The sequence below is a fragment of the Tamandua tetradactyla genome, chromosome 7 (genome assembly GCF_023851605.1).
Source record: "Tamandua tetradactyla isolate mTamTet1 chromosome 7, mTamTet1.pri, whole genome shotgun sequence".
NCBI classification, from domain to species: domain Eukaryota; kingdom Metazoa; phylum Chordata; class Mammalia; order Pilosa; family Myrmecophagidae; genus Tamandua; species Tamandua tetradactyla.
The window spans coordinates 92,821,451-92,847,189 of NC_135333.1; the positions used below are offsets into that span (position 1 = coordinate 92,821,451).

Consider the following 25,739-nt stretch of genomic DNA (forward strand, 5'->3'; position numbering starts at 1 on the left):
TTTTGGCTCCATTCTCCATACTTCTAGGCACATGACTGTCTATTAAGAGGAAGGCACCATAAATTCCCCACAACAGAGCCATCATATGGTCTGTTCTCTAAGGCCAGAGCTTTTCCTATTCATTTTTACCCAGTTGATATCTATAAGTTCTTCAGGTCTCAGATTAATTGTTACTCATTGGCCAACACCCCCCACTCCCCACAAGCTCTTGCCACATTAAGTCATTCTTTCTTATTATTTTCACCGGTACTTTCCTTTTGCAGCATTTGTGACAATTGTTTTAGGTATTGGAGGAGGAAGGAGGTATATTTTTGATTAGGGATAATATTTCCTTCAAGACTCCAAATTCCATGAGGGTAATGGTTATACCTTGATATTTCTACAACCTCCACTGCCTGGTGATTCCTAGGTGTTCAATAATTAATATATTGACTCATTAAATAAATGAATGTATTGATTCAAATCAATAGATTCTTAAGTTTGGCTCCAGTAAAATCTGACTTGGCCACATATGATAGAGTATGAGTGGCTGAATCTATCCAAAAATGGCATTTGTTAGGAGGAGAGAAATTGACCCCAGATCTTTTAATCATGTTCTGTGCTTCTTTTATTCATTGTTTCAATTTTCTTTTCATTCATGTATTGGGTGATGTCATATCCTAAATGCATGAAAGAAAAATATTTTAAATGCTATCAAATTAATTAATGAGTTTTTCAATAGGTTATGAACCTGAGGCTAGTGATAATTTACAGCGGATTACAGTCATAAACTACTGCTAATGTAATGCAAGCTATATAATCTATGGCGAGACCAGGCTAGTCAAAAATGATTGTGGGCTTGTAAACGTCTGTAATCCTATTCGAGACATTGGAGTACAGTCCGTTCTCAATGCTAATGGAGAACCAGAAGAGAATAGCAAGTTCCAGGCCACTCCTACTCCAGACTGTGTATTTCTCAGTTTTCTTGGCTTCTTTGATTCAGTTGACAAAGATGGACATCATCTTTCTGTTGGATACTTTATGTATCTAACTTGTATTACAGTGCATCCTCCTGCGTCTCCCCGATGGCTTCTCTTCTTCCTTCCTGCCTTCTCCCACACCCAATCTCATTAACTATGGCCACCACACAAACATGGTCCACTCCTGGGACCCCAGCATCAAGCAGTGACAAATTAAGGGTGAGGAGGCAGAAGACCAGGTACTAGGTTCTGCCACTAGTTATCTGTTTGACCTTGGATAGTCACATAACTCTACACCTCACATTTTTATCTATAAAATAAGAAGGCAAAAAAATCTACTTTAAGGGTCATTCTCCTACAATATTCTTCATTTGTCCCTCAGAGAAATTACCTGCACACAATATGGTTTCATTTGTATGATGAAGTCCTAAATCTATCTTTCCGGTTCTTCTGTTTCTCACTGTCATCTGTCCATATGCCATTTCCATTTAAATGTTCCACCAACATTTACGACTTAAAGTTTGTACTCTGTGGTGGTTCAAATCAGTCTCTTGGAAGGCAATTTAGTATCATGTTTCAAAGACTCATGAAATACATTCATACTAATCTTTGATATTGGAATTCTCCTTCCAGGAGTCTATGATAAAGGAAATGATCCAAAATATGGATGGATAAATTTTGGTAATGGATGGTGGGGATGGTAGCAGAGCACTGTGAACGCAATTAATGGCAGTGAATCATATATTGGAATGTGGTTAAAAGGGGAAATTTTAGGTGTATATATCGTACTAGAATAAAACATTAAAAAAAATCTATGGAACTGTACAAAACAATGAACCTTAAGCACAGTTATGAAAATGTGATTTATCAATTGTAACAAATATACCACACCAATGCAAGGTGTTAATAATAGGGTGGTATATAAGAACACTATATTTTATGCATGATTATTCTATAAACCCACAACTCCTCTGACAAAAAAAAGCCACAAGCAAGGAAATCCTACTGCTGTATACTCCCCCAACACACACACACACACATAGAGCACACACACACAAAAAGAGAAAAATAAATTCAAATGACCAACAGTAGAGGTATTTTTATGAAAATTACAATGCACATTATTATGGAAATTTGATAAACTACTAAGCAACCATTAAAATGCAATAATAAAAACAACATTAATATATTAAAAAGACTTGTAGCGTATACACAAAAATGATAAAATTTGTGGGGGGTTTCAGATATTAGATTATGGATTGAGGATGTATTTTGTTTCCTTGACTTTTCAAATTTTCCATTATATTTTGTAATATTGGTATAAAGAAAAAAATATTGAAGCTGATCAATTTCCTTCTTTTTTTTAAAAGATTGCATTTCCCTGGCTTCCTGATGGCTATCAGTCCTGCTCAGTCCTCTAGGTGGTCAGCCCAGGAGTTCTTAATTTTCGACTTTTCTTTTCCTTTCACCCCTCAGAGGCAAACAATCCCTAGGTGCGAAGTAATCTTCTTCCACAACAGAACCTGTCCCTTCCCACACTCTCTTCCTAAAATAAGGCTCACAAACACTCAAGTAGAAATACAGGGCTGAAATCATAGTTTGAGATACTAAGCAAGAAATAAAGACACGAGTAATTTGTCTGTTGCGTGTGTGTTAATAAATGTTACAGGAGCTCTGAGAAAAGATAACTTGCCATGAGATGGGGAGGTGGAAAAAAATCAGGGGAAGAAGTGGAAGCTGAATTGGATCTTGAAAAAAGGGTAAGATTTAGAAGGTAAGAAAGAGAAGACGGCACTACAGGAAGATGGAACGGTGTGGACAGATCTAAATTTCATTCATATCCGCAAAGAGCTCCCTGAAAGTAAATCCTGTGCTATCACTAGTGTTAGATAAGATATACTGTCACTTACTCTAAAGGTGATTTTCACTAAGGAGAGCAATGATATGTTTATTTCCTAACCTGGTGAAAATAAACTATGAACTGGGGGCTATTAATGCAATGCTTTATTTGTTTGTTTGCTTGTTTATTTACACTCTTACTTATTCACTTATACCCCGGAATTCCACAAGTAAATTGAGGCAGCTTTCAAAAATATAAAATATCAGTTTAACAAAAGAAATTATTTAAAAATTGACAAACCCAGGAGTAAAAGCAACACATACAGAAAAAGCAGACTATTAAGTCTGGATGGTTGTTAGTCAGGGGCAGCATAGGGTTGGCATAACTTTTTATAGCACTTGAAATATTCTGTGTCCATTGATTAAAAGATAAACAAACTTGTAATTCAGGAGACGCTCTGTCTTTCTTAGGAACATGAGAGTGATTTCTCCTTTGAGTCCTCATAAAGATGTTACTGATTGATTCAGTGGGTGATGGCTTTGCCCCAACTCTGTGTTTATAATAAATACCACATTGCTTTTTCTTATCATTCCTCAGTATAAGACAAGAACATCATGCCAAGGCACAATTCAACAAAACAACCAATCTACAAAGGGCCAGAACCATTTAGCCCAATATACCTCGCTCTCTGATGACCTTACTTGTTCTAAGAGTAAAATTTAGAATATGTACTAGATTGTAGGGGCTGCGTGCTCTGCAGTCTATTTTGATTTATTTATTCACTTGGCAAAAAGTTATCAAGCATGTGCAATGTGACTGGCAAGGAAATACAGTTATGAGAAAAGCAGACAATCATTCTGATGGAGTTCAATTTTCTAGTGGTGAGAGAAAGACCATAGACAAATAAACATGTTAGATAGTCACAAACGTTATGGAGGAAAATAAGATGGGGAAAATTGATAGAGAACATAAAGGATGGTAGAAGATTGCCATTTAGAAAGGGTAATCACAGAAGACTCCTCCAATGTGGTAATATTTGGGCAAAACCTGGCATGACACAAGGAAGCACAAAATATCTGGGAGAACAGTGTTGCAGGCAAAGGGAATAGTTGGTGGTGAGGGCTGAGAGAGAAGCATGCTTGGTATATCTAAGTAATCAGTGTGGTTAGTCTCTCTGTAAGTATCATTTCTCAGTCCCAGACTTTTGATGAAGAAGGAATAGTGGGGAGCTCTAAAATTATATTCTCATCTAATAACATATAGTTGGAGTAAGGGCAAGTTCTATATGCTTGACAATCACCTAGAAAGAGGCAGAGTGAACACCATCTTATGAAAATGAAGGATTCTGGGTGAGATGAGTAAAGAGAATTCTTATGGACAGAGCACAGAGCCAATCTTTTCTTCATAAAACCCTAGCGGTCTGCTTCAACACAAGTAAAAGCCAGCTGAAGACTGCCAGTGTATACCATTGAACAGGGCCAAGATAATTTTAGCTTAAGGATTTTACTAAAACATGCATTAAAATCACCCATCACATGCAAAGGCTTTTGTCTAAGGCTTACCTACACAATATGGAGAATACTAGAATATCTGTCACTTAAATATCCATCAAATGTTCCAAGTTTGTTTCCTGGTAAGATTCCCAAAATTATTGGAGTATAGATTGCACTCCTATGCAAGTTACATGAAATATTGAATCATTCATTAAATTTAAACCAACTGAATGCTCTCTCAGGAACCCATCCTTACAACCCTCTGTGCTCTTCTAAGAAAGAGTAAGATATAAATTCTGTAAGATCAACTGTAATTAGTTCCATATTGAGATCAGAGATCCTTCTCCATTTGCAAGTCCCCAGAAAGGTGTGTTACATAGAGTATAACAAAACCTGCAAATAACCTTTATTGTTCTTGATGGATTTTGACCCAAAGTGATAGAGATTGTATCCATGGCCAATTGTAGACCATCTTCATCTTAAATTCACCTTACACTACTGGCAGGTAGTACATTGGAGAAAACTAGGCTTGCAATTTCTGTCTAAAAGAAAACAAAGATTAGGTGTCCAATGTTGTTCCTTCAAATTAGACCAACCATTTGCACAAATATCTGTGCAGTATTAATTTATAAATATGACAGTAAAAATTGAAAAAGAAATGTGTGGAATTAAATGGAAACAATTACCTGTTCAGCCAATAATGAAGCTAAGCTTGAATAAGCATCTGCAAACTCTGGACCATATTTAATGGAATCCTTCAGTAGAATGATGGCTTCTTCTTTTTTCTCCTGGGATCTATAGATTAGGAGAGAGAGAAAGGAAACATCTCTTAACAATACTTTGTCTAAATCCTCTTGTTAGAATTTAAAATCTCATTTATCTTAGGGAACAATAATGATTTGCTATGGATTTTATTGCAAGTGAATTAAACAAGACTGTTTCAATGTGCTAATATTTTCTCTGTCTGAATTTACAGTGGAAAGAGATGTTAAAGATGGAAGTGAAGCTACAGGTTGTTTATTGATTTTTATACCTTTCATTTCATGCCACTCACTTTTTGAGAATTTTAACATTTGACAAGTTTGTTCACAAGAACCCTTTGACCCTGAGAGCAGAAGCTGTGGGGGCACTGCTTAGATGGCACGGAGCCAGTTTACCATCTGTGGAAGAGGACTTCAGTCCTGGTAGGACTAGTCACATGAGTGCAGCCTTGTCCCAAAAGAGGTTGAGCCATCGAGCACGGACAAGCCTGGCCAAATTACGAAAGTTAATTTTGCATATTAGATCTAAGAGGGATAAATTCCATATGTAATTTATGAAATTTTAAAAAAGTGTGACCACTGGCTGGCAAAGTACCATCAATTATTTTATCACCACATTTTAATCGAAAATCAAAGATGGTTCTATCTTTTTCATTTGAGTCCTCTCCCATGAGTTCATTTCTGGCTCAAAGAAGTAATATCACTACTTACTGCTTGAATGTTATTCCCACCTTCTTGGGTGAAGGTCTCTTTTCTCTTAGTGTCACGAGGGAGATCTTGGGTTATTACCCTGGGATCAACATCTCTGGAGCCCAAAGTGTATACTAGTTACTTGGCAGAGATCAACTTTGCTACAACCACAATTCCACAAACACTGATCATATGCTTATTGGCCAAAGAGGTGGAATGAAGAGTCATACCCTTTGAACTTTAGAGAACACACAACCTAAGAGTCTCCTTATCTTTACCAGTTACCAGTTCTGAGTTGTGGACTTATGATTTCAATATATATAATCATTTATTTAACAATGATTAAATAAATTTTCACATAACCTTATGAATTTAATTCTCACAATAATCCAATGTGGTAGGTATTATTTTTCTATTATTATACTCCTTTTTCTGATGAGAAAATTTGGATTCAAAAAAGTTATGTGACTTGTCTACATTCATATGAACAATATTCTGATTCAAGTGGTCTTATCAACTTATTCTACAGAGCTCCTTAGAAATCCACCTCTTCAGCCATGGCCTTGCTGCTCAAAATATGACCCATGGACATTATCATTAACATCATCTACAAGTTTATCAGAAATGCAGAATCTCAGGCCCCTTTCAGATCTACTGTATCAGACCCCGCATTATAAAATGTTCCCCAGGCAATCTGTAGGCATATGGGGATTTTGGCAGAATAGGTCCATAAATTTTCAAAGGCAGCTGACAGTAGTTTCTGCTACTATGTCCTACAGCTCCAGCCTCTGTAGGATGAAGCTATATAGAGGAAAAACTCATATTGACTACATAAGTTTTCATTCCTCAGTGCTAGAAGCAGCTTGTTGCAGACAGTTTTACCTAGAAGACAGCTGTCTGTCACAGATCCTGAAAAATAAAACAACAGTGATGTTCCCAACCTAGACCTTGCATTTAGCAATTCAGTTGAGGAAACATTTATTATTGTCTGTTATGTCCAGGCACGTAGTGATCTCACTGGGGAGGTGGCTGACCCTGCTATCCTCTCCTTATTTGGATCTGGCGAACTCTTAGCTGGCTCCCCTCAATGTACACTTGTATCCTTGAGGGACTCAAGGATTGACTCTGGGATGTGGTTTTAAGGTCACTTGGTTATGTATATAAAAAATTGCATTTGTAGCTCTCTTAATGCTACTTTCTTATTGATTCCTTCTTTTAGTCAATAAACATTTAAAGACTGGGTGCAAGAATTTATAGAAGTTTGTTATATTTACATGCACTCAAGTTTGTACTCTAAAATACACCTTGAAGCAATTCACCCACCAGCACATTTACTAAAGATTTATTCATTTATTTACCTATTTATTTATTTTTGCATGGGCAGGCACCCGGAATCGAACCTGTGTCTCTGGCATGGCAGATGAGAGTTCTGCCACTGAGCCACCATTGCACCCCCTAAAGATTTATTTTTAATCCTGGTAATTTTTTTTTTGGGGGGGTACAATGTCATGGAATTGAACCTGGGTCTTGTGCATGGAAGGTAAGCATTCTAACACTGAACTACCCATGCACCCTAACCCTGGTAATTTTATTATTTATTGATAAATATATCAATATAAATATATATTTAATAATATAAATATTATCAATATTCATATATTGATTTTATGGTTAGGACTCTTCCTACAAGGACCTGAGGGATTATTAATACTAACTTCTGAACTTGAAAGGAAGATACAAACTTAGGAAATTAAAGCAAAACTGAAGTCCCTCAGGACTTGTGATGGTTAAGTTCATGTGTAAACTTGGTCAAATTTTGGTTTCTAACTGCTTGGTCAAGCAAGCACTTGCCTGACTGTTACTGTGAAGACATTTCATGGACTTAAATCATCAGTAAGTTGATTGTATCAGGGGCTGATGACATTGACAATCAACTGGTGAGATTGTCTTCAACAATGAGAGAAGTCTCATATAATCAGTTAAAGGTCCTAAAAAGAGGAGTGATGATTTCAGCAGTCAGAAGAGAGAATTTCCATCTCTACTTCAGCCCACCAGCTTCTCCTCAGGAATTTATAGAAACTCATTATCAGAGTTTCCAGCTTGTGGCCCGCCCTATGGAATTTGGACTTATGCATCCCCACAGTCACTTGAGACAATTCTTATAAAATCACATAATATTTACAGTATCTCCTGACAGTTCTGTTTCCCTAGGTAACACTGACTAACATAGAACTTAATTTAATTTGGATGTTCTTCAAACTCAGCAAAGGAAAAACACATTTTCATAGTCAAGTTTTAATGGTTTTCATTTGCAATGGCTCACATCAGTTAGAATGGCAACTTAGACCTTTTATATGTGAACTCAAAGTGCGATTAATTTTTACTTAACACAGATCATGACTTTAAATATTTGAGGTCCCCAATGAACATTCATATGACAAAATGGACAATCATCAAAGTTATATGTAGGAAACTGGATCCTTTATGATGAACTATATCTCTAAAAGTTCCTTGAGAGATTGACATACTTTAAGAAACACATCATGTCATGTAGTTTAGTGTATGAGTATTACAAGGTTCAAAGATGCAGGCAGAGGACATTTTCTTTTGGCTCTAAATTCTCAGATGATTCTGCTTTTGTTTGGGAGTCTTTGAGAATCATTAGGGATGAAAGGATCAGGCTAACAAACATTAAAGCCACCTTGGCAGACATTTTAAATGTTTTTAAAGAAAGTTGAAGCAGTTGATAAGTTTTAATTTTGTTGGTGGTGGCAGTTTTGCTTCAGAAAGGGAGAGGGATAGTAGAGAAGAGCCATTCGTTCTGTAGTCTCTTTTTTTGTTCACCCTCTGGTGGAAGCTTATGAAATAGACGTGGATTTTCATTTAAATTGAACTTTGTTTGGTTATATAGTAATATGATCGCCATGTGAGAACTTAACTTTACTTCAAACTGTCTGATTTTACTAGCATCCCTTCTCACATCCATATTATAGCACATGTTACTCTCCTAATTACCCTATATTAAAAAAAAACAGTGGATTCACTGGATTCCTGTGATTCACTGGATTGGTGCAATCTAGAATGCACCTTGCTCAGTTTTGCTTGCTAACACTGTAGTTCACATCCTTAGTTCACAAACCTGTTTCTAGTTTCTGCTTTCTTCTTGTTCTGTCACATACAGATACCTGAACGATCAACTTTTTTGGAAGACTGCTCTCAACACATTATTCTCTTATATAAAAATTTTCATTACTGCCCCACTGACCACAGATAGCCTCTTAGTCTAAAACCTTCTACAATATGGTTCTGACCGAAGTTCCAAACATATCCAGGTATTCATTGCTCTAGCCACACTGCGTGGCCTGTGGCCTCTAAGCTGAAGAATCTAAGAGATCACCTACCTTACTGCTCCTCTATCCTCTTCGTACCTTAAAATCACCTGGGGAACCCTGCAAAAAGCCCCAGTGTTCTCAGGTTGGGGCTATTATTTGAAAGTTCTCTCTATAAAAATAACAACCATACAGATTTGAAAATTATGGACATTATCCATACTCCTCAATTTATGGCAGTGGAAACTAAGACTCAGAGAGACCCAGTGATTTGCCTTGGTCTCAGGTAGGAAAGGAGGGCCTCTCCTCAGGTCCTATGCCTTTCAGCCTGGTATTCTTGCCACACCAATTCCAGATGGCTTTCTCTTCCACCCCACTCAACTTCTACTTCCTCAAGGAAGCTGTCCCTTTCTCAACCAGAGAAAGCAAAGTCCCCTTATCAGAGCTCCTAAACACACAATGGAAGTGGAAACCATGTATATACTACTTTTCTTATACGCTCAGGGTTTTCTTTTTATATGTACTTGGAAAAGAGATGTAGGGTAGTTGCCAGGCCGTGTCTTTCAACAAGGCAGCTGCCCTCGGCTCTACAACTTGACATTCTGAGGAATAATGCAGCTAAAATCTAATTTTTCCTTTGAGCCCCTGGCACAGCCCATGGATGGCACCCATCACTGCTTTCTGCTGAAAGTTGAAATCGGTCAATTAGTAAACATGGCAGATGGACAAATTTTTAAGGCTGCTTATTTCACAGTAGTTATTTGCTGAATGGTTACACTTGACTATGCATGACCTCAAGTGATTCTATGCATTATTTGTTTTAATTGTTATCAAGCATTATGAATTAGGCATAATTACTCCCATTTTAAAAATCTAGAAAACAATAACTACCACCCCAACAAAAAAACAAAAACGGAGGCTTAGAGAGCTATGGTGATTTGCCCTCCATCACACAGCTACTAGAACACCAGGATTCTAATTTAGAACTTCAAATCTAGTCCCTTCCATGCACAGACCCCACTCAGCACCTCCTTACTACATTTACTCTCTTCAATGTGATGAATTCTGCCTCTGACCATTACCATGTCTTCATCTCCTTTGTAGGAGGGCCCATTTCTTATCCATATTACCCACTTCCTTGATATCATAGACAAAAACAGTGATCTTCACATAGTAGAAATTCAATAATTGCTAAATCAAGTTTTAAAAAGCTATGGCTTTACTATTTTATGAGTTTCTCGAGCTTTTCAAATCTTCTTTAAAAAGTTTACCAATTTTATAATAAAATATGATTGTCTACTTTAACTCTACATAGTCATTAAAAGCAGATATTCAAAAATGACAAGAACCAGGTTCAAGATCCATCTCTATTTCTTACTAGCTGCATTTCCCTAGGCAAATTATTTGACCTCTCCATGTCTAGGCACATAGTAAGTACTACACATGTTTTAGTTTTTATCAGGTCATTCAAGTTTTTAAAATCACCTATTAACAGCTATCTCCCCCTTCCTTAATTAATTTTTAAAATCAGGGAGAATGTGTTTTTGAAATTCCTTCCAAAGTAATACCCTTCCACTTTTCAAACTATTCACACAACACTTAGGTTAGGTTAGAATGATTTTTCCTCATGCCCAACACCATTGGTTTTTAATACAACAACCACCATTAAACACACAGAATAACAGCACTACACTAAGTGTAAAATGACACCAGCAACAAATAGCTAATACCCTTGGAAACCTCATTCTAAGACAAACATCCAGAAGAGGAGGCCTAAACAGTAGAGCCCTAATGTCAACAGAGTAGTTCAGAACACACTCAGTTGACATGAAGGCCAAGAAAAGGAATGGAGGTGCATTTTGTGGAGTGATTACTAAAGGTGAATATTTAGGCAAAACAGAACCAGGTGCAATTTTGAACCTTCAAAACCTCCAGCCAAACCAGGAAAGTGCCTTAGAAAAGTTTAAGAACTTATTTCTTCAGGGGGTGGGCAAAAGAAGAGAGGCAGAAAACTTCAAATACACATCATGAAATTTCTTTACAATGGGAATGAGCTATGTACGTTACACAGAGCACTGCTGGGGCAGTATTTAACCATGTTAACAACTTCTTAATGCATTCATTTTGGCTCTACGGTAAGCAAGTTAGGGAAACCAGAAACCCACTATTAATCCAAGCCCTATCTATATAGGACTACTCCATTAGCCAAACAGACTAAATTGACAGGTCAATTTAGAAGGGGAAAAATATTTAAAAACATTTTCCTCTGAATTGGCCAAGCATGAACTTTAGGTTACAAAGTCCACAGGTTTTTTTCCATGGATTATTTAGAAAAATCCTGAATTAACTTGCCTATAATTGGTGAACAACTAGATAAAATAAAACCTTATTACATATCCCATCTAATTAATAAACTCAGTCTGGAGTTACAGAAAGGAACATCTTGAATCTCTTTAGAAAATCATGTGATAGTAAGCATTCTAAGAACTCTCAGAATTTCCTGTTTGGGGGGTGGGGGTCAACTCATATGGATGGAAGTATTTGAGATTCCTTGATAGGAGAAAGAAGCAGGTAAAAATGCTCCAGGATTAGGCAGTATGATTGCACTTCATCATTCTGAATGTCCTTATTTGCTAAGTAGAGTCAGCAGCTGGTGACTAATAGTCCTCCATAACTGAAAATGTTTTGCCTTTCTCTGTTTTAGTTTGCAACAAATAACCACATGCAATGGTTTGGTTTAATGAAAATTTGTCTTATGGTTTTAGAGGTTAGAAGTTCAAAATTAAGGTCTCAATAGGCCATGCTTTGTCCTAGCATTTGTAGCATTCTCTTGCTGGCTTGCTGCAGTCACTGGGGTTCCTTGGCTTGCATCCCTCCTTCTCCATGACATCTCCTTCTGCTCAGTCCTCTGTGTCTCTAATCTAGATTTCCTCTCCTTATAAGGACTTCAGTCATATGGACTGTCTTAGTTTGATGGATGCTATGACAAATACCATACAATGGGTTGGGTTAAAAACGGGCACTTAGGGTACACGGGTGGTTCAGTGGAAGAATGCTTGTCTTCCATGCGGGAGACCTGAGTTCGATTTCTGGACCATGCACCAAAAAAACAAAAAAAACGAAAACCAACCAAACAAACAAAAAGATAGGCATTTATTGGCTCAAACTTTCAATGGCTAAAAGGCTTGCTTCCTCCTGGGCTGGGAACTTTCAGGCTGGTGACAATCCTTGGGTTCCTTGGCATTCCTGTCACATGGCAATGTCCTTTCCTTCCTCTTCCAGGTTCCTGCCGACTTCCAGCTTCAGGCTCCTCCCCATGACTTTCTACTCATAAGGCCCCTTAACAGGATTCAGGTCATCAGGATTCATTGGCCACACCTTAACTAAAAATAACATCTTCAAAAGGTCCTATTTACATGGATTCACACCCATAGGAATGTGGGTTAAGATTAAGAACATGTTTGTTTGTCTTTTTTCTTGTGGGCATAACTCAATCTGTCACATGAATTAAAACCCACCTGATTTAGTCTCATCTAAATAGGCTCTTTGAATATCCTGTCCACAAATGAGTCCACACCATAACAAACAATAACAGCTTCAAAGGTCCTACTTAGAAATGGGTTCACACTCTGAGGAACGTGGATTAAGAGTTGAACATGTCTTTTGTGGGGACAGGACTCAATCCCCTTTCCCCTTGCTAGATCAACAGTTTTCAAATTTTAGTGTTTAAGAACCACCATGTATTTGGTAAAATGCAGAATTCCAGGCCTCACTGATTCAGTAGGTCTGGAGTGGGGCACAGGAATCATTCTTATTAAGTCCCTCAGGTGATTGTGAGGACAGTGGTGGCCGTTAGGTTGTGCTATGAGAAACTCTGTTCTGGTTAGTAAGTGGGATTTGCCTGATCCTTAATATCAGGTTAAAGGTAAGATGTTGCTGAAAGCTAAAAAAAAGGAGAAGACAGACTTTCCTGGGACAATCTGTGTCAATGAGGAAGTGGCTGGTTAATTTTCCCTGATAACAGATAACTCTGTATTCTAGTTTGCTAGCTGCTAGAATGCAAAACACCAGAGATGGATTGGCTTTTAAAAAAAGGGGATTTATTTCATTAGCTCTTCAGAGGAAAGGCAGCTAACTTTCAACTGAGGTTCTTTCTTACAGGGCACAGGGTGATCTCTGCTGGCCTTCTCTCCAGGCCTCTGGGTTCCAACAACTTTCCCCAGGGTAATTTCTTTCTGCATCTCCAAAGGCCTGGGCTGAGCTGCAAGTGCTGAGATGAGGTGTGCTGAGCTGCTTGGGCTGTGCTACGTTGCGCTCTCTCATTTAAGCACCGGCCACTTCAGTCAAATGTCATTCATTACAGTAAGCACGCCTCCTAGCCGACTGTAGATGTAATCAGCAACAGATGAGGCTCACATACCATTGGCTCATGTCCACAGCAACATAACTAGGTGCCTTCACCTGGCCAAGTTGACAACTGAATTTAACTACCACACTCTGCATGCCAGGTGACATGAGGAGGTAGGAGCGGAGGTGTGCCACTGGGAAATACTGCAATGGGAAGAGGAACTTTTCTCTTTCATAACAGCCCTGTTGTGACCGCCTTCTTTTGGTTTATGTGAAAGGCCTCCATGTCTCAACTCCTGTGTTCTCCATATACACATCACAACATCAATAAACTCTCCTAATATTGAGCAAGCAAAACTCCACTGTTTAAGTGTCCCTAAGAACATCCAAAAGGCTAAAATACTTGAAAAGGTGTTGCTGGGAGCAGTAAAACCTTTAACATGGATTTCATAAGGAAAACCTTACGTAGAAATTTGATCTTGTTCATAATGTGCAAATTTTGCCATTCAATATTTTTAGTTTCACAGGGGATTTTGTCTTTGGTTACACGGCAGTGGGACTTATTTTCCCTTGTGTGAAGTAAAAGCATTTGCATCATTTCACTTTCCTGGCTCTATCTCAATGAAAGATATTCAGGAAAAGCAAATAAAGCTTCATATTTTCTTTCACTAATTAAGGACCTGTTAAGTTTGTCATTTTAGAAAACTTTCTGGCTTTCTGTCTAAAATCTCATGACGCATTCATTTAAACTGAAAGCAGATGCTTGCTTTGAAAAAGTATTGACATTTGGGAAAAACTTAGGAAATGCTAGTAACAGAAATAAATGGATTTGGCTCTAGTAAAATTTCCCTTTAATCACAGTGGGAACCAGGAGTACTGGGTGGCCCTTTGCAAGTCTATTGCTTTGTTGAGGTGTTTGTTGTTGTTGTAGCCAAAATCATATCTCTTACAAATGAAAAAGATGTTTTTTTTTTGTCTCATAGACTTGGACAGCTCTTCTAAAAAATTGAATTGCATGATCTCACTGACATGAAATAATTAGGAAAAGCAAACTCGTAAGTCAGAATCTAGAATATAGGTTACCAGGGGATAGGGAATAGGGAGTTAAGGCTTAAAATGTACAGAGTTCCTATTTGGAACACTGGAAATGTTTTGATAATGGATGGTGGTGATGGTAGCATGAAATTGTGGATGTAATTAATAGCACCCATATATACTGGAATGTAGGGGATATGTTAGCTTATATATATGGTAGTAGAATAAAAATTTTTTTAAATTCATGAAACTGCAGTATACCAATAGAAAACCCTAAGTTAAACCATGGACTATAGTTAACAGTACAATTATAAAAATTGTGCTTTCATCAGTTATAGTAAATCTATCACATGAATGCCAGGTATTGGTAATAGAGGGGTAAATAGGGAATCCTATATTGTATATATGATTGTTCTGTAAACCTACAACTTCTCTAATAAAAAAAATTTTTAATTGAATTTGAAAGTCAAATTACAAATGGTCTGACAGATTAGCTTTTCAGAGCACATATTTCTCAATGACTCTTAAGTTTCCAGTACAGAAAGAGAGAGAGAGAAAAAAAAACACAACTGGCTCATCCTCTGTGCAGACTTCTTATATTCAAGTTTACTGGGCATATCTCTGAGCAACACAATGGAAATGTAGCCCAGTTTGGTCATGTCTACTCACTTTTATTTTTCTCCTTGACTTTTTACTGAACCCATACAGAACTGTGTAGAGAACACAGATTCATATTATGTGGTGGTGAAGAAAAATCAACACTTGCTCTAGTTAATGTTAAGAGATATCAGTGCTCTCCCACCCTATCCCTGGAGGTTTTTGTAATAGATTCAGGTTGCTGGGCAAGGGTGGGAGGTAGTGGGGTGCCCACCCTGTGTGGTGTGAGTGGTCAAGCTTTGGTTGCCTTAAATACCCAACCGCCCAGATGAAAAAGCTTGAAAACAATGATCCCTAGGTTGGGACCTGGAAAGCAGGCAGCTAAGAATATCCTGATTTCACCAGGTTTACCCCACGATAAAGAGTCATTTTGAGGATGCAGTTTAGTATGCAACACTGGTTTTAAGCTCAGGCTGACTGTTAAAATCCTGACTCTGTCCTCACTTACTCTCTGATTTGCGTTAAGTGCTTCACCTCTGTGAGCCCCAATTGCAGAGTCTGTGAAATGTCTCCATTCTTTATCTCTCTGGGTTACTGTAACGGTTTAATAAAGTAATGTGGGCAATGTGATTAGCAGAGTGTCTGGCACACAGGAAAGAGCAATAAATATTCTCTCCTCTTGCAACTTCCTCACTCTTCAGCCAGATTCCCACCTGATATTTTCATTAGAAGCCTCACAGATTGAGTTCCTAACAAGGGGAAGGAGGCTATTACCTCCTTTAAAGGAAAAAGAGAGCTTTGAATTTGCATTATTCTATTTACATTTCAATTAATTAGAAACTTGGGGTCACTGTTACAACAGATTCGTGCAGCTACGGAGCTCTACAGGCTCACCTGGTCCCACCCCTTATTTTAACAGCAGGAAACTTCAACTCAAGGAGGTTGGAAATTGCTTAAAGCCATTTGACCAAAGGAGCAGAACATGCATTAGCCACTCCCGACTCAATTTTATACGAAGAAGCTGTGTTTCAAATTGGATGCAAGAGAGATTATGTCCCTGGGCTAATAATAATTAATAATAACTAAGTTATTTCATCTTTATTGGGTGCTAGGTTCTATGCTAAGTACATACATGCATTATCTTATTTAAAACTCATGAGGAAGGTAATTACTACATTATTTCCATTTATAAATAAGCAATTGGAGGCACTGCAAGAGAAAGTAATTTTCTCAGGGTCATCCACTATTAAATGGCAGAACTGAGATTCAAACTCACTAGGCTCTACCAGCTCCCAGTTCTGAGGTGTGATGTCATAAAATAAGCACTGGGTTTAAGCTCCCACAGTTTACAGGCACCTGCCATGCTCTCCTAGCTTGTCCCTTGATCTGTAATATAGGGGATGGTGCCTGTCCAACCCACCACTTTGGAAGCACAGTGTAAACAGTCATTCAAGGATCAGTTACTACTGTTCCTTTCACTTGGAGGGGGGGTGGGTGACAGGCAGGATGAGGGAAGAGAGTCATCAATGCCTCCCAGCAGAAAGCAGGTAGAGTGTGAAGGTACTGAGTTGGGAGGACAGGGCCCTGTTTGAGGGAGCCAAAAGGGAAGAGACTGGCAGAATCAGCAAGACGTCACCAAGAAGGGAAGGAGCTTCAAAAGTAAGTTCCACTTTTCCATGATGGCTTCTGGGGTGAAGCCTGTAGGCCACAGGAAGTGTGAGCTGGGAGGACACAAGAACACATTTATTACCTTCTGACCTTCAGAGAACTATCTGATCTATATAGAGCACTTTAAGATTTGAAAGCCTTCAGATCATCTCTAACAATTTATATACAGAATTTAGCATCTGTGGCAGAGCAAGGTTGATCTCCTACAGGGTTTAATACATGAAGTTGAGGTTGCAAGGGGTTTCATGCCTAGTACTTTGAAGTAAGGAAATGTGTGCAAGAAGACCTTTTCAGTGATTATCCCCATTACCCTTATTCTTTTAATTGACTCATTCCTTCTTCAATTTCCATCTCACAATAAGAGTTGTTCTCAGTCATTACTCAGTGGAGGAGCTGAAAGGGACAAGCTTTCAAATGAAGATTTGAATGATCATGATGCTTAAGGGGGTGGGAAAATGGTTTCCAGGACAGAGGGAGCCACTGAAAACTCTTGTATTTGGCAAAGCAGTCCTGCCTGTTTAATTATCTTCTGTTAGAAATATTTATGCAAGGAAAGAAAAAAGAGGACATTCCAATTTCTCCAAGAGAATGTAAACAAATGCAGGCAGTTGCTCAAAGCCTGCTCTGACTCACAATGCTTCCTGTATAGAGCTATCTTCTGGCCTCAGCAGTGTTTATTGCAGCCCTCATGGAAAAATAAAGAACTAAGAAAAGGGTACTTTCCTTGAAACCACACTATGGGTTTAAGGCAACTCATTCATGCAAATAGATTTCTCAGATGTCCTGAAATTTACAGAGAGGGTGGAAGAAAAGTAGTTCTTGGATATAGAAAAGCAAAATAAAGGACTACAATTAAAATATGTAATGAAAGAAAGAGCATCAAATGCAGGGCAGAGTCATATTCTTCACTTCAGGGCAATAAGACAGATTGAGAGAAAGAGTAGTCCACAGCATCTCCAATGCTGAATGAATGAGGAGGAGAGGGGTGCAAAAGAAGAAGCACCAAGTGCTAACCACTCTTCTGGACAATTTGGTCAAACAATGAAAGAGTTAGGAAAACCACTGCTGGGAGGAACTGAACTGAGAAATTTCCTCTAGGAGGGTGTGGGACCAGCTGTACTTTGTGGAATCAGGAGACTCTTCAGACCCAAGAGCCCATGATAATGGACTGGGCAGGGAATGGGGGAGTGGAGAGATAGGATCAAGAACATATGTGGATCTTGCACTAAAGGCTATTAAGAGCTAAATATAAGACAATACCAGATGTTAGCAAGGATGTGGAGCAAATGGATTTCTTATGTATTGCTAATAGGAGTGAAAAATGGTATAATTACTTTGGAGAACTGTTAATGATTCATTTACTCACAATTAAATACCTATGTATTTACCTAAGGAAAATGAATATAAAAAGACTGAGACATGATTATTCATAACAGCTGTATATAACAGTCCCAAACTGTCAAAAAAACAATGCCAACAACAGGAAAATAGATAATCACCTTATAGCATATTTATATAACAATATATTACTCAGCAATAAAAAAAAGGGCTGGTATATGAAGCAACTTGGGTAAGACTCAAAAAAAATATGCTGATCAAAAATATCCGAACACAAAATAATATACATTGAGTGTTTCCATTTATATGAAGTTCTAAAACAGGTTAAACTAATTTAGGGTGAAAAAATCAGACAAGTGGTTGCCTCTTGGAATGGGAAAATTTATTGGAAAGGGGCATGAATGTTTTGCCTGAGGTGATAGAAATGTTTGCATCTAGTTTTGGGAAAAATTATCAGAGTATATAAAATTACTAGGAACAACTACAATCAACAAATTGGACAACTTAGATGAAATAGACAAATTCTTAGAAACACACGAATATGCTACACTGACTCAAGAACAAATAGAAGATCTCAACAAACCAATCACAAGCAAAAAGATTCCATCAGTCATCAAAAATCTTCCTATAAAGAAAAGCTCAGGGCCAGAGACTTCACAGGGGGATTTTTATCAAACATTCCAAAAAGAATTAACACCAATCCTGATCAAACTCTTCCAAAAACTGAGGAAAACAGGAACACTACCTAATTCATTTTGTGAAGCTAACATCACTGTAAAACCAAACCCAGGTAAAGATGCTCTAAGAAAGGAAAACTACAGGCCAATCTCCCTAATGAATACAGATGCAAAAATCCATAAAAGAATTATGTACCACAACCAAATGGCATTTATACCAGGAATTCAAAGATGGTTCAATATAGGAAAATCAACCAATGTAATATAGCATATCGACAAATCAAAAGGGAAAAATCACAAGATCATCTCGACTGATGCTGAAAAAGCAATTTACAAAATTCAACATCCTGTCTGATAAAAACACTTCAAAAGGTAGGAATCAAAGGTACTTCCTCAATATGAGAAAGCACATATATGAAAAACTCTTCATACTCAATGGTGAGAGACTGAAAGTCTTCCCCCTAAGATTGGGAATGAGACAAGGATGCCCTTTGTCACAATTACTGTTGAATATTGCACTAGAAGTTCTAGCTAGAACAATCAGACAGGGTAAAGAAATAAAAGGCATCTAAATAAAAAAGGAAGAAGTAATATTTTCATTATTTGCACATGGCATGATACTATGCTTGGAAAACGAGACATTGATGACAAAACTTCTTGAGTTAAAAACCAAAATCAGAAAAGTGGGAAGATACAATATTAATGTGCAAAAATCAGTAATATTTCTATACACAAGCAATGACCTAACTGGAGAGACAATTAAGGAAAAACTTCCATTCAAATTTGCAACTAAAAGAATCAAGTATTTAGGAATAAACTAAACCAAGGATGTAAAGGACCTGTACATAGAAAACTACATAACATGCTAAAAGAAATCAAAGAAGATTTAAATAGGTGGAAAGACATTCCCTGATCATGGATACAATGGTTATATGTCATTAACACCAAATTGATCTAAAAATTCAATGCAATACTTATCAAGATTCCAACAACCTACTTTGAATACTTGAAAAAGCTAGTTATCAAATTCATTTGGAAGGTAAAGAGACCTACAATAGCTAAAAATATTCTAAAAAAGAGGAACTAAGTGGGAAGATTAACATTTCCTGATTTTAAAGCCTATTAGGAAGCCACAGTGGTCAAAACAGCATGGTATGGCACAAAGATAGAAGTATTGACCAATGGAATCTAATCCAGACTGTGGAAACAGACTACCAAATCTATGTTCAATTGATTTTCGACAAGACCCCCAAATCCACTGAACTGGGACAGAATACTCTTTTCAATAAATGGGCATGGGGGCGGGCCATGGTGGCTCAGCAGGCAAGAATGCTTGCCTGCCATGCCAGAGGACCCGGGTTTGATTCCCAGTGCCTGCTCATGTAAAAAAAAAAAATGGGCATGGGAGAACTGGATTCAATAACCAAAATAATGAAAGAGGACTCTTACCTTATACCCTATAAAAAATTAACTTAAAGTGAATCAAAGACCTAATTATAAGAGCCAGTACCATAAAACTCCTAGAAGAAAATATACAGAAACATCTTCAAGACTGAGTAATAAAAGGTAGCTTCCTAAACTTTACACCCAAAGCACAAGCAATGAAAGGAAAAGTAGATAAATGGGAACTCCTCAAAATTAAATGCTTCTTTACCTCAAAAGACTTTCTCAAAAAGGTGAAGAAGCAGGCAACTCAATGGAAGAAAATATTTGGAAATCATTTATCAGATAAAATTTTTATATCCTGTATATATAAGGAAATCATACAACTCAACAAGAAAAGAACAAACAACCCAATTATAAAATAGGCTAAAGGTATGAATAGACATTTTCTGAAAATCAAATACAAATGGCTAAAAAGCACATAAAGAGATGCTCATTTTTATTAGCTATAAGGGAAATGCAGATCAAGACTACAATGAAATACCACCTCACACTTATACTGAATGGCTGCTATTAAACAAACAGGAAAATACAAATGACGGAGAGGATGTGGAGAAATTGAGGACACTTATGCACTGCTGGTGGGAATGTATAATGGTACAGGTGCTATGGGAGACAGTTTGTGGTTACTTAGAAAACTAAATATTGAGATGCCTTATGACCCAGCAATACCACTACCTGGTATATACCCAGAAGACCTGAAAGCAGTAACATAAACAGAGATTTGCACATGATGTTCATAGCAGCATTATTCACAACTGCCAAAAGACGGAAATAATCCAAGTGCCCATCAACAGATAAGTGGGTAAACAAAACATGGTATATATATATATGATGGAATATTATGCAGCAGTAAGACAAATGACAACCAGAAGAATATGACAATATGGATGAACCTTGAGGACATCATGCTGAGTGAAATAAGCCAGACACAAAAGGATAGATACTGTATGACTTTGTTTTTATAGCCTTGCTAAAGGTAAACTCAGAGGCTTATATACAGAATCTAGGGGACCTAGAGATACACAGAAGCTAGAGATGGGTGAACAGTTAGCTAATGGGGTTGAACTTAAATATAAAGGGAATGGATAGAAGTGAAGGCAGTTCATTAGTGGATCTATAAGTAATATTGCCATATTGAAGGTGAACATGCTTGAAAGGGGTTGTATAGAGCCATGCATCCCACTGATTAACACTATAAATAAGTTCTTCATGAATTACCTCAAAGGTATAAATCCTGTACAAAGAGTTTATAATAACGGGGTGTCACGGTCAGGTTCATGCGTCAAATTTGCCAAGTAGTAGTATCTGTTTGTCTGGTTGGGCAAGTGCTGGCCTGTCTGTTGCAATGAGGACATTTCATAGAATTAAATCATGATCATGTCAGCTGCATCCACAGCTGATTCCATTTGTAATCAGGCAAGGGGCAGGTCTTCTGCAATGAGTGATGTTCAATCTAATCACTGGAAGTCTTTTAAGGAGGATTCAGGAGGGACAGACTCTCTTTCTGCTTCAGCTGGTGACCCTCTCCTGTGGAGTTCATCCAGAACCTCCATCAGAATCATCGGCTTCACAGCATGCCCTGCAGATTTTGGACTTGGCATTCCATGGTCATTTGTGACACTTTTATAAATTTTGTATTTGCGAGTGTTCCCATTGATTCTGTTTCTCTAGAGAACCCTAACTAATACATCTTGGTACCAGGTGTGGTTCTTAAGAAACAGAATCTTAAAAATGGGTTTTTATGAATGGTTTTCTACTCTGACTGGACTCAAAGGTACTAAGGACTCTGATTCCCATAATCAGAATGACACTCCCAATCCATGGAGTGAGTTGGCAAAAGAGATAGTCAAAATATTACCATTTGATTCTCCTAATGCTTTGCTTGTACGAAGCCAGGCTCTGGGGGATAATGTTTTTGACATCTTTACAGAGTTTTGTGGAAATAAGAGGTATAGAGATGTTGGCTGGTTGTTGTTAGATACAGTGGCTACATTAAGGAGTGAAAGGGATGGGCTTAAGGCTTCAAATGAGAAGCTTAAGCGCCGTCTGACAGATGTAGACGTTTCTATGAGTATCCTGAAGGAAAATCTTATTTTCTGTAGTCGTAAACTTGAGATCTCTGAAGATCAGACTCAGAATCTTATTGTTAGAGTAGCAACTTTACAACGTAAACTGAAATCTCAATCTTGCATGGTGTCCGCTGTTAAAGTGAGGGCATTGATTGGAAAGGAGTGGGACCCTGAAAAATGGGATGGTGACATATGGATTGATAATGATGTCAAGGGTGAGGTTGAAACTCTAGGTTGTGCTGAGTCTTCTCTAGATAATCCTGTAATAGTCTGCCCTAAGGACATAGCCACCTCACCTCCAGCCTGCCTTGAGGAATTGGACACCCAACCTCCTGCTTAAGGGATTAGCCCTAGAGCGATTAATCCTGGTTCACCAGATGAAACTGCAAATGAATGTCCTGAAGCAAATGGCTTGGAAGATATTTCTAATTCTTTTCATGACCCCCCCAACCCCTCATTTCTTCCAGACCTATAACTAGACTAAAGTCCCAACAGGCCCCTAAAGGTGAGGTACAAAGTATCACACATGAGGAGGTATGCTATACTCCAAAAGAACCGTGTGGGTTTTCCAATTTATATAGACAGAAATCAGGGGAATAGGTGTGGCAATGGATTTTAATGGTATGGGATAATGGTGGGAGGAATATAAGGCTGAATCAGGCTGAATTTATTGATATGGGCCCACGAAGTAGAGATTCTGCCTTCAATGTTATAGTTCGAGGGGTTAGGAAAGGTATTAACAGTTTGTTTGGATGGTTGGTTGAAACATGGATCAAAAGGTGGCCGACATTAACTGAGGCTGAAATGCTAGAACTGCCCTGGTATAATGTAGATGAGGGGATCCAGAGGCTTAGAGAGATTGGAATGTTAGAGTGGATTTATCATGCAAAACCTGCTCTCACACCCCAGGAATGTCCGGAGGATGCACCTTTTACCAGAACAGTGAGAAATAAATGTATGAGACTGGTGCCATCATCCCTGAAGAGCTCTGTAGTTGCACTTCTCTGAAGGTCAGATATTACTGTAGGAACTGCTGCCACTGAGCTGGAATCCTTAAATACAATGGGGATGAGCAGATTCTGAGTTGGCAGAAGCCAGGTGGCAGCACTTAATTGCCAAAGACAGGGTAGACATGGTTATTATAATAGACAGCAAACTAAAGCAGAAGTCAAAATTATATGACTCGCAGAAATTTGTGGCATTGACTAGTATATCATGGGGTACCTAGAAATACAATAGAAGGGCAGTCTACTAAATTCTTGTTCGAGCTGTATAAACAAAAGAGTTCTAGGTTAAGTGAACAGAAGTCTAACCTGAATTACAAAAACACAGAGTCACAGCCCCTTAATCAATTTCCAGACTTGAGACAGTTTACAGAACAAAGTCCCTTGAATGAAGGGGCAGCCAGGTCCCTCTGGGGGAGAACCCTGCTACACTGCCACAAATTTATACTGTTAATCTTCCTCCAAGTCTTCCCCAAGGAGACCGATGGCCTTTTACCAGGGTAACTGTGCACTGGGGAAAAGGAAATGATCAGCTATTTTGGGGATCATTAGACACTGGTTCAGAGGTGACATTAATTACAGGGGGCCCAAAATGTCACTATGCTCCAACAGTCAGAGTGGGGGCTTTTGGAGGCCAGGTGATCAATGGAGTTTTAGCTCAGGTCTGTCTCACAGTGGGTCCAGTGGGCCCCCTGGACCCATTTTCTAGTTATTTTCCCAGTTCCAGAATGTATAATTGGAATAGACATTCTGAGCAACTGGCAGAATCCCCACATTGGCTCTCTAACTCATGCAGTGAGGGTTATTATGGTGGGAAAGGCCAAGTGGAAGCCACTAGAACTGCCCCTACCAAGCAAACTAGTAAATCAGAAGCAATACCGGATTCCTGGAGGGATTGCAGAGACCACTGTCACTCTTAAGGACTTGAAGGATGCAGGGGTGGTGATTCCTACCACATCCCCATTCAACTCCCCTATTTGGCCTGTGCAGAAAACAGATGGGTCTTGGAGGATGACAGTGGATTATTGTAAACTCAACCAGGTGGTAACTCCAATTGCAGCTGCTGTTCCAGATATGGTATCATTGCTTGAGCAAATTAATACATCCCCTGGTACCTGGAATGCAGCTATTGATCTGGCAAATGCTTTTTTCTCAATAGCTATTAGTAAGGACCACCAGAAACAGTTTGCTTTCAGCTGGCAAGGTCAGTAATATACTCTCACTGTCCTACCTCAGGGTATATCAACTCTCCAGTCTCATGTCATAATCTTGTCCACAGGGAACTTGATCATTTTTCCCTCCCACAAGACATCACGCTAGCCCATTATATTGATGATATCATGTTGATTGGGCCTAGTGAGCAAGAAGTAGAAACTTCTCTAGACTTACTGGTAAGGCATTTGTGTGTCAGAGGATGGGAGACAAATCCAACCAAAATAATTACCAGGGGGTGATTTCAGCAGAGGAAGGTTTGAACAATCAAGTGGATAAGATGACCCGTTCTGTAGATACTAGTCAGCCTCTTTCCCAGGCAACTTTCACCTCAGTGAAAGGTCTAGGTGTCCATTTTGTGGAGCATGTCGAGATATCCCTTCTAAGGCAAAGGATAAGTTGTTGCATATGATCCCTCCCATGACCAAAAAGAGAGGCACAATGCCTAGTTGGTCTCTTTGGATTTTGGCGACAACATATTCCTCATATGGGTGTGCATTCCAGCCCATTTATCGAGTGACCAGAAAAGCTGCTAATTTTGAGTGGGGACCTGTACAAGAGGAGACTCTGTGAAAGGTCCAGGCTACTGTACAAGCTGCTCTGCCACTTGGGCCGTATGATCCAGCAGATCCAATGGTGCTGGAAGTGTCAGTGGCAGATAGAGATGCTGTCTGGAGCCTTTGGCAGGCCCCTATAGGAGAATTACAATGCAGACCCTTAGGATTTTGGAGCAAAGCCTTACCATCTGCTGCAGATAACTACTCTCCTTTTGAGAAACAGCTTTGGCCTGCTACTGGGCCTTAGTAGAGACTGAATGCTTAACCATGGGCCACAAGTTACCATGAGACGTGAGTTGCCTATCATGAGCTGGGTGTTGTCTGACCCACCAAGCCATAAAGTTGGGCGTGAGCAGCAGCACTCTATTGTAAAATGGAAATGGTATATACGAGATAGGGCCAGAGCAGGTCCTGAAGGCACAAGTAAGTTACATGAAGAAGTGGCCCAAATGCCCATGGTCTCCACTCCTGCCACATTACCTTCTCTTTCCCAGACCACAGCTATGGCCTCTTGAGGAGTTCCTTATAGTGAACTGACTGAGGAAGAGAAAACTCGGGCCTGGTTTACAGATGGTTCAGCATGATATGCAGGTACCACCTGAAAGTGGACAGATGCAGTACTACAACCCCTTTCTGGGGTCCTTGAAGGACAGTGATGAGGGGAAATCCTCCCAGTGGGCAGAACTTCGAGCAGGGAACCTAGTTGTTCATTTTGCT

At 38.7% G+C, this 25,739-nt stretch overlaps 1 protein-coding gene across 4 annotated transcripts in view; it reads right to left on the reverse strand.

The window, feature by feature from the left end:
• Positions 1 to 25,739, reverse strand: part of TMTC1 (transmembrane O-mannosyltransferase targeting cadherins 1) — a 284,735-nt gene that overhangs the window by 26,950 nt on the left and 232,046 nt on the right. For all 4 annotated transcript variants that reach the window (XM_077170430.1, XM_077170429.1, XM_077170433.1 and 1 more), the window contains one exon: positions 4,979 to 5,087. In XM_077170430.1, coding sequence (XP_077026545.1) covers positions 4,979 to 5,087 — 109 coding nt within the window. The remainder of the gene's footprint in view (positions 1 to 4,978; positions 5,088 to 25,739) is intronic.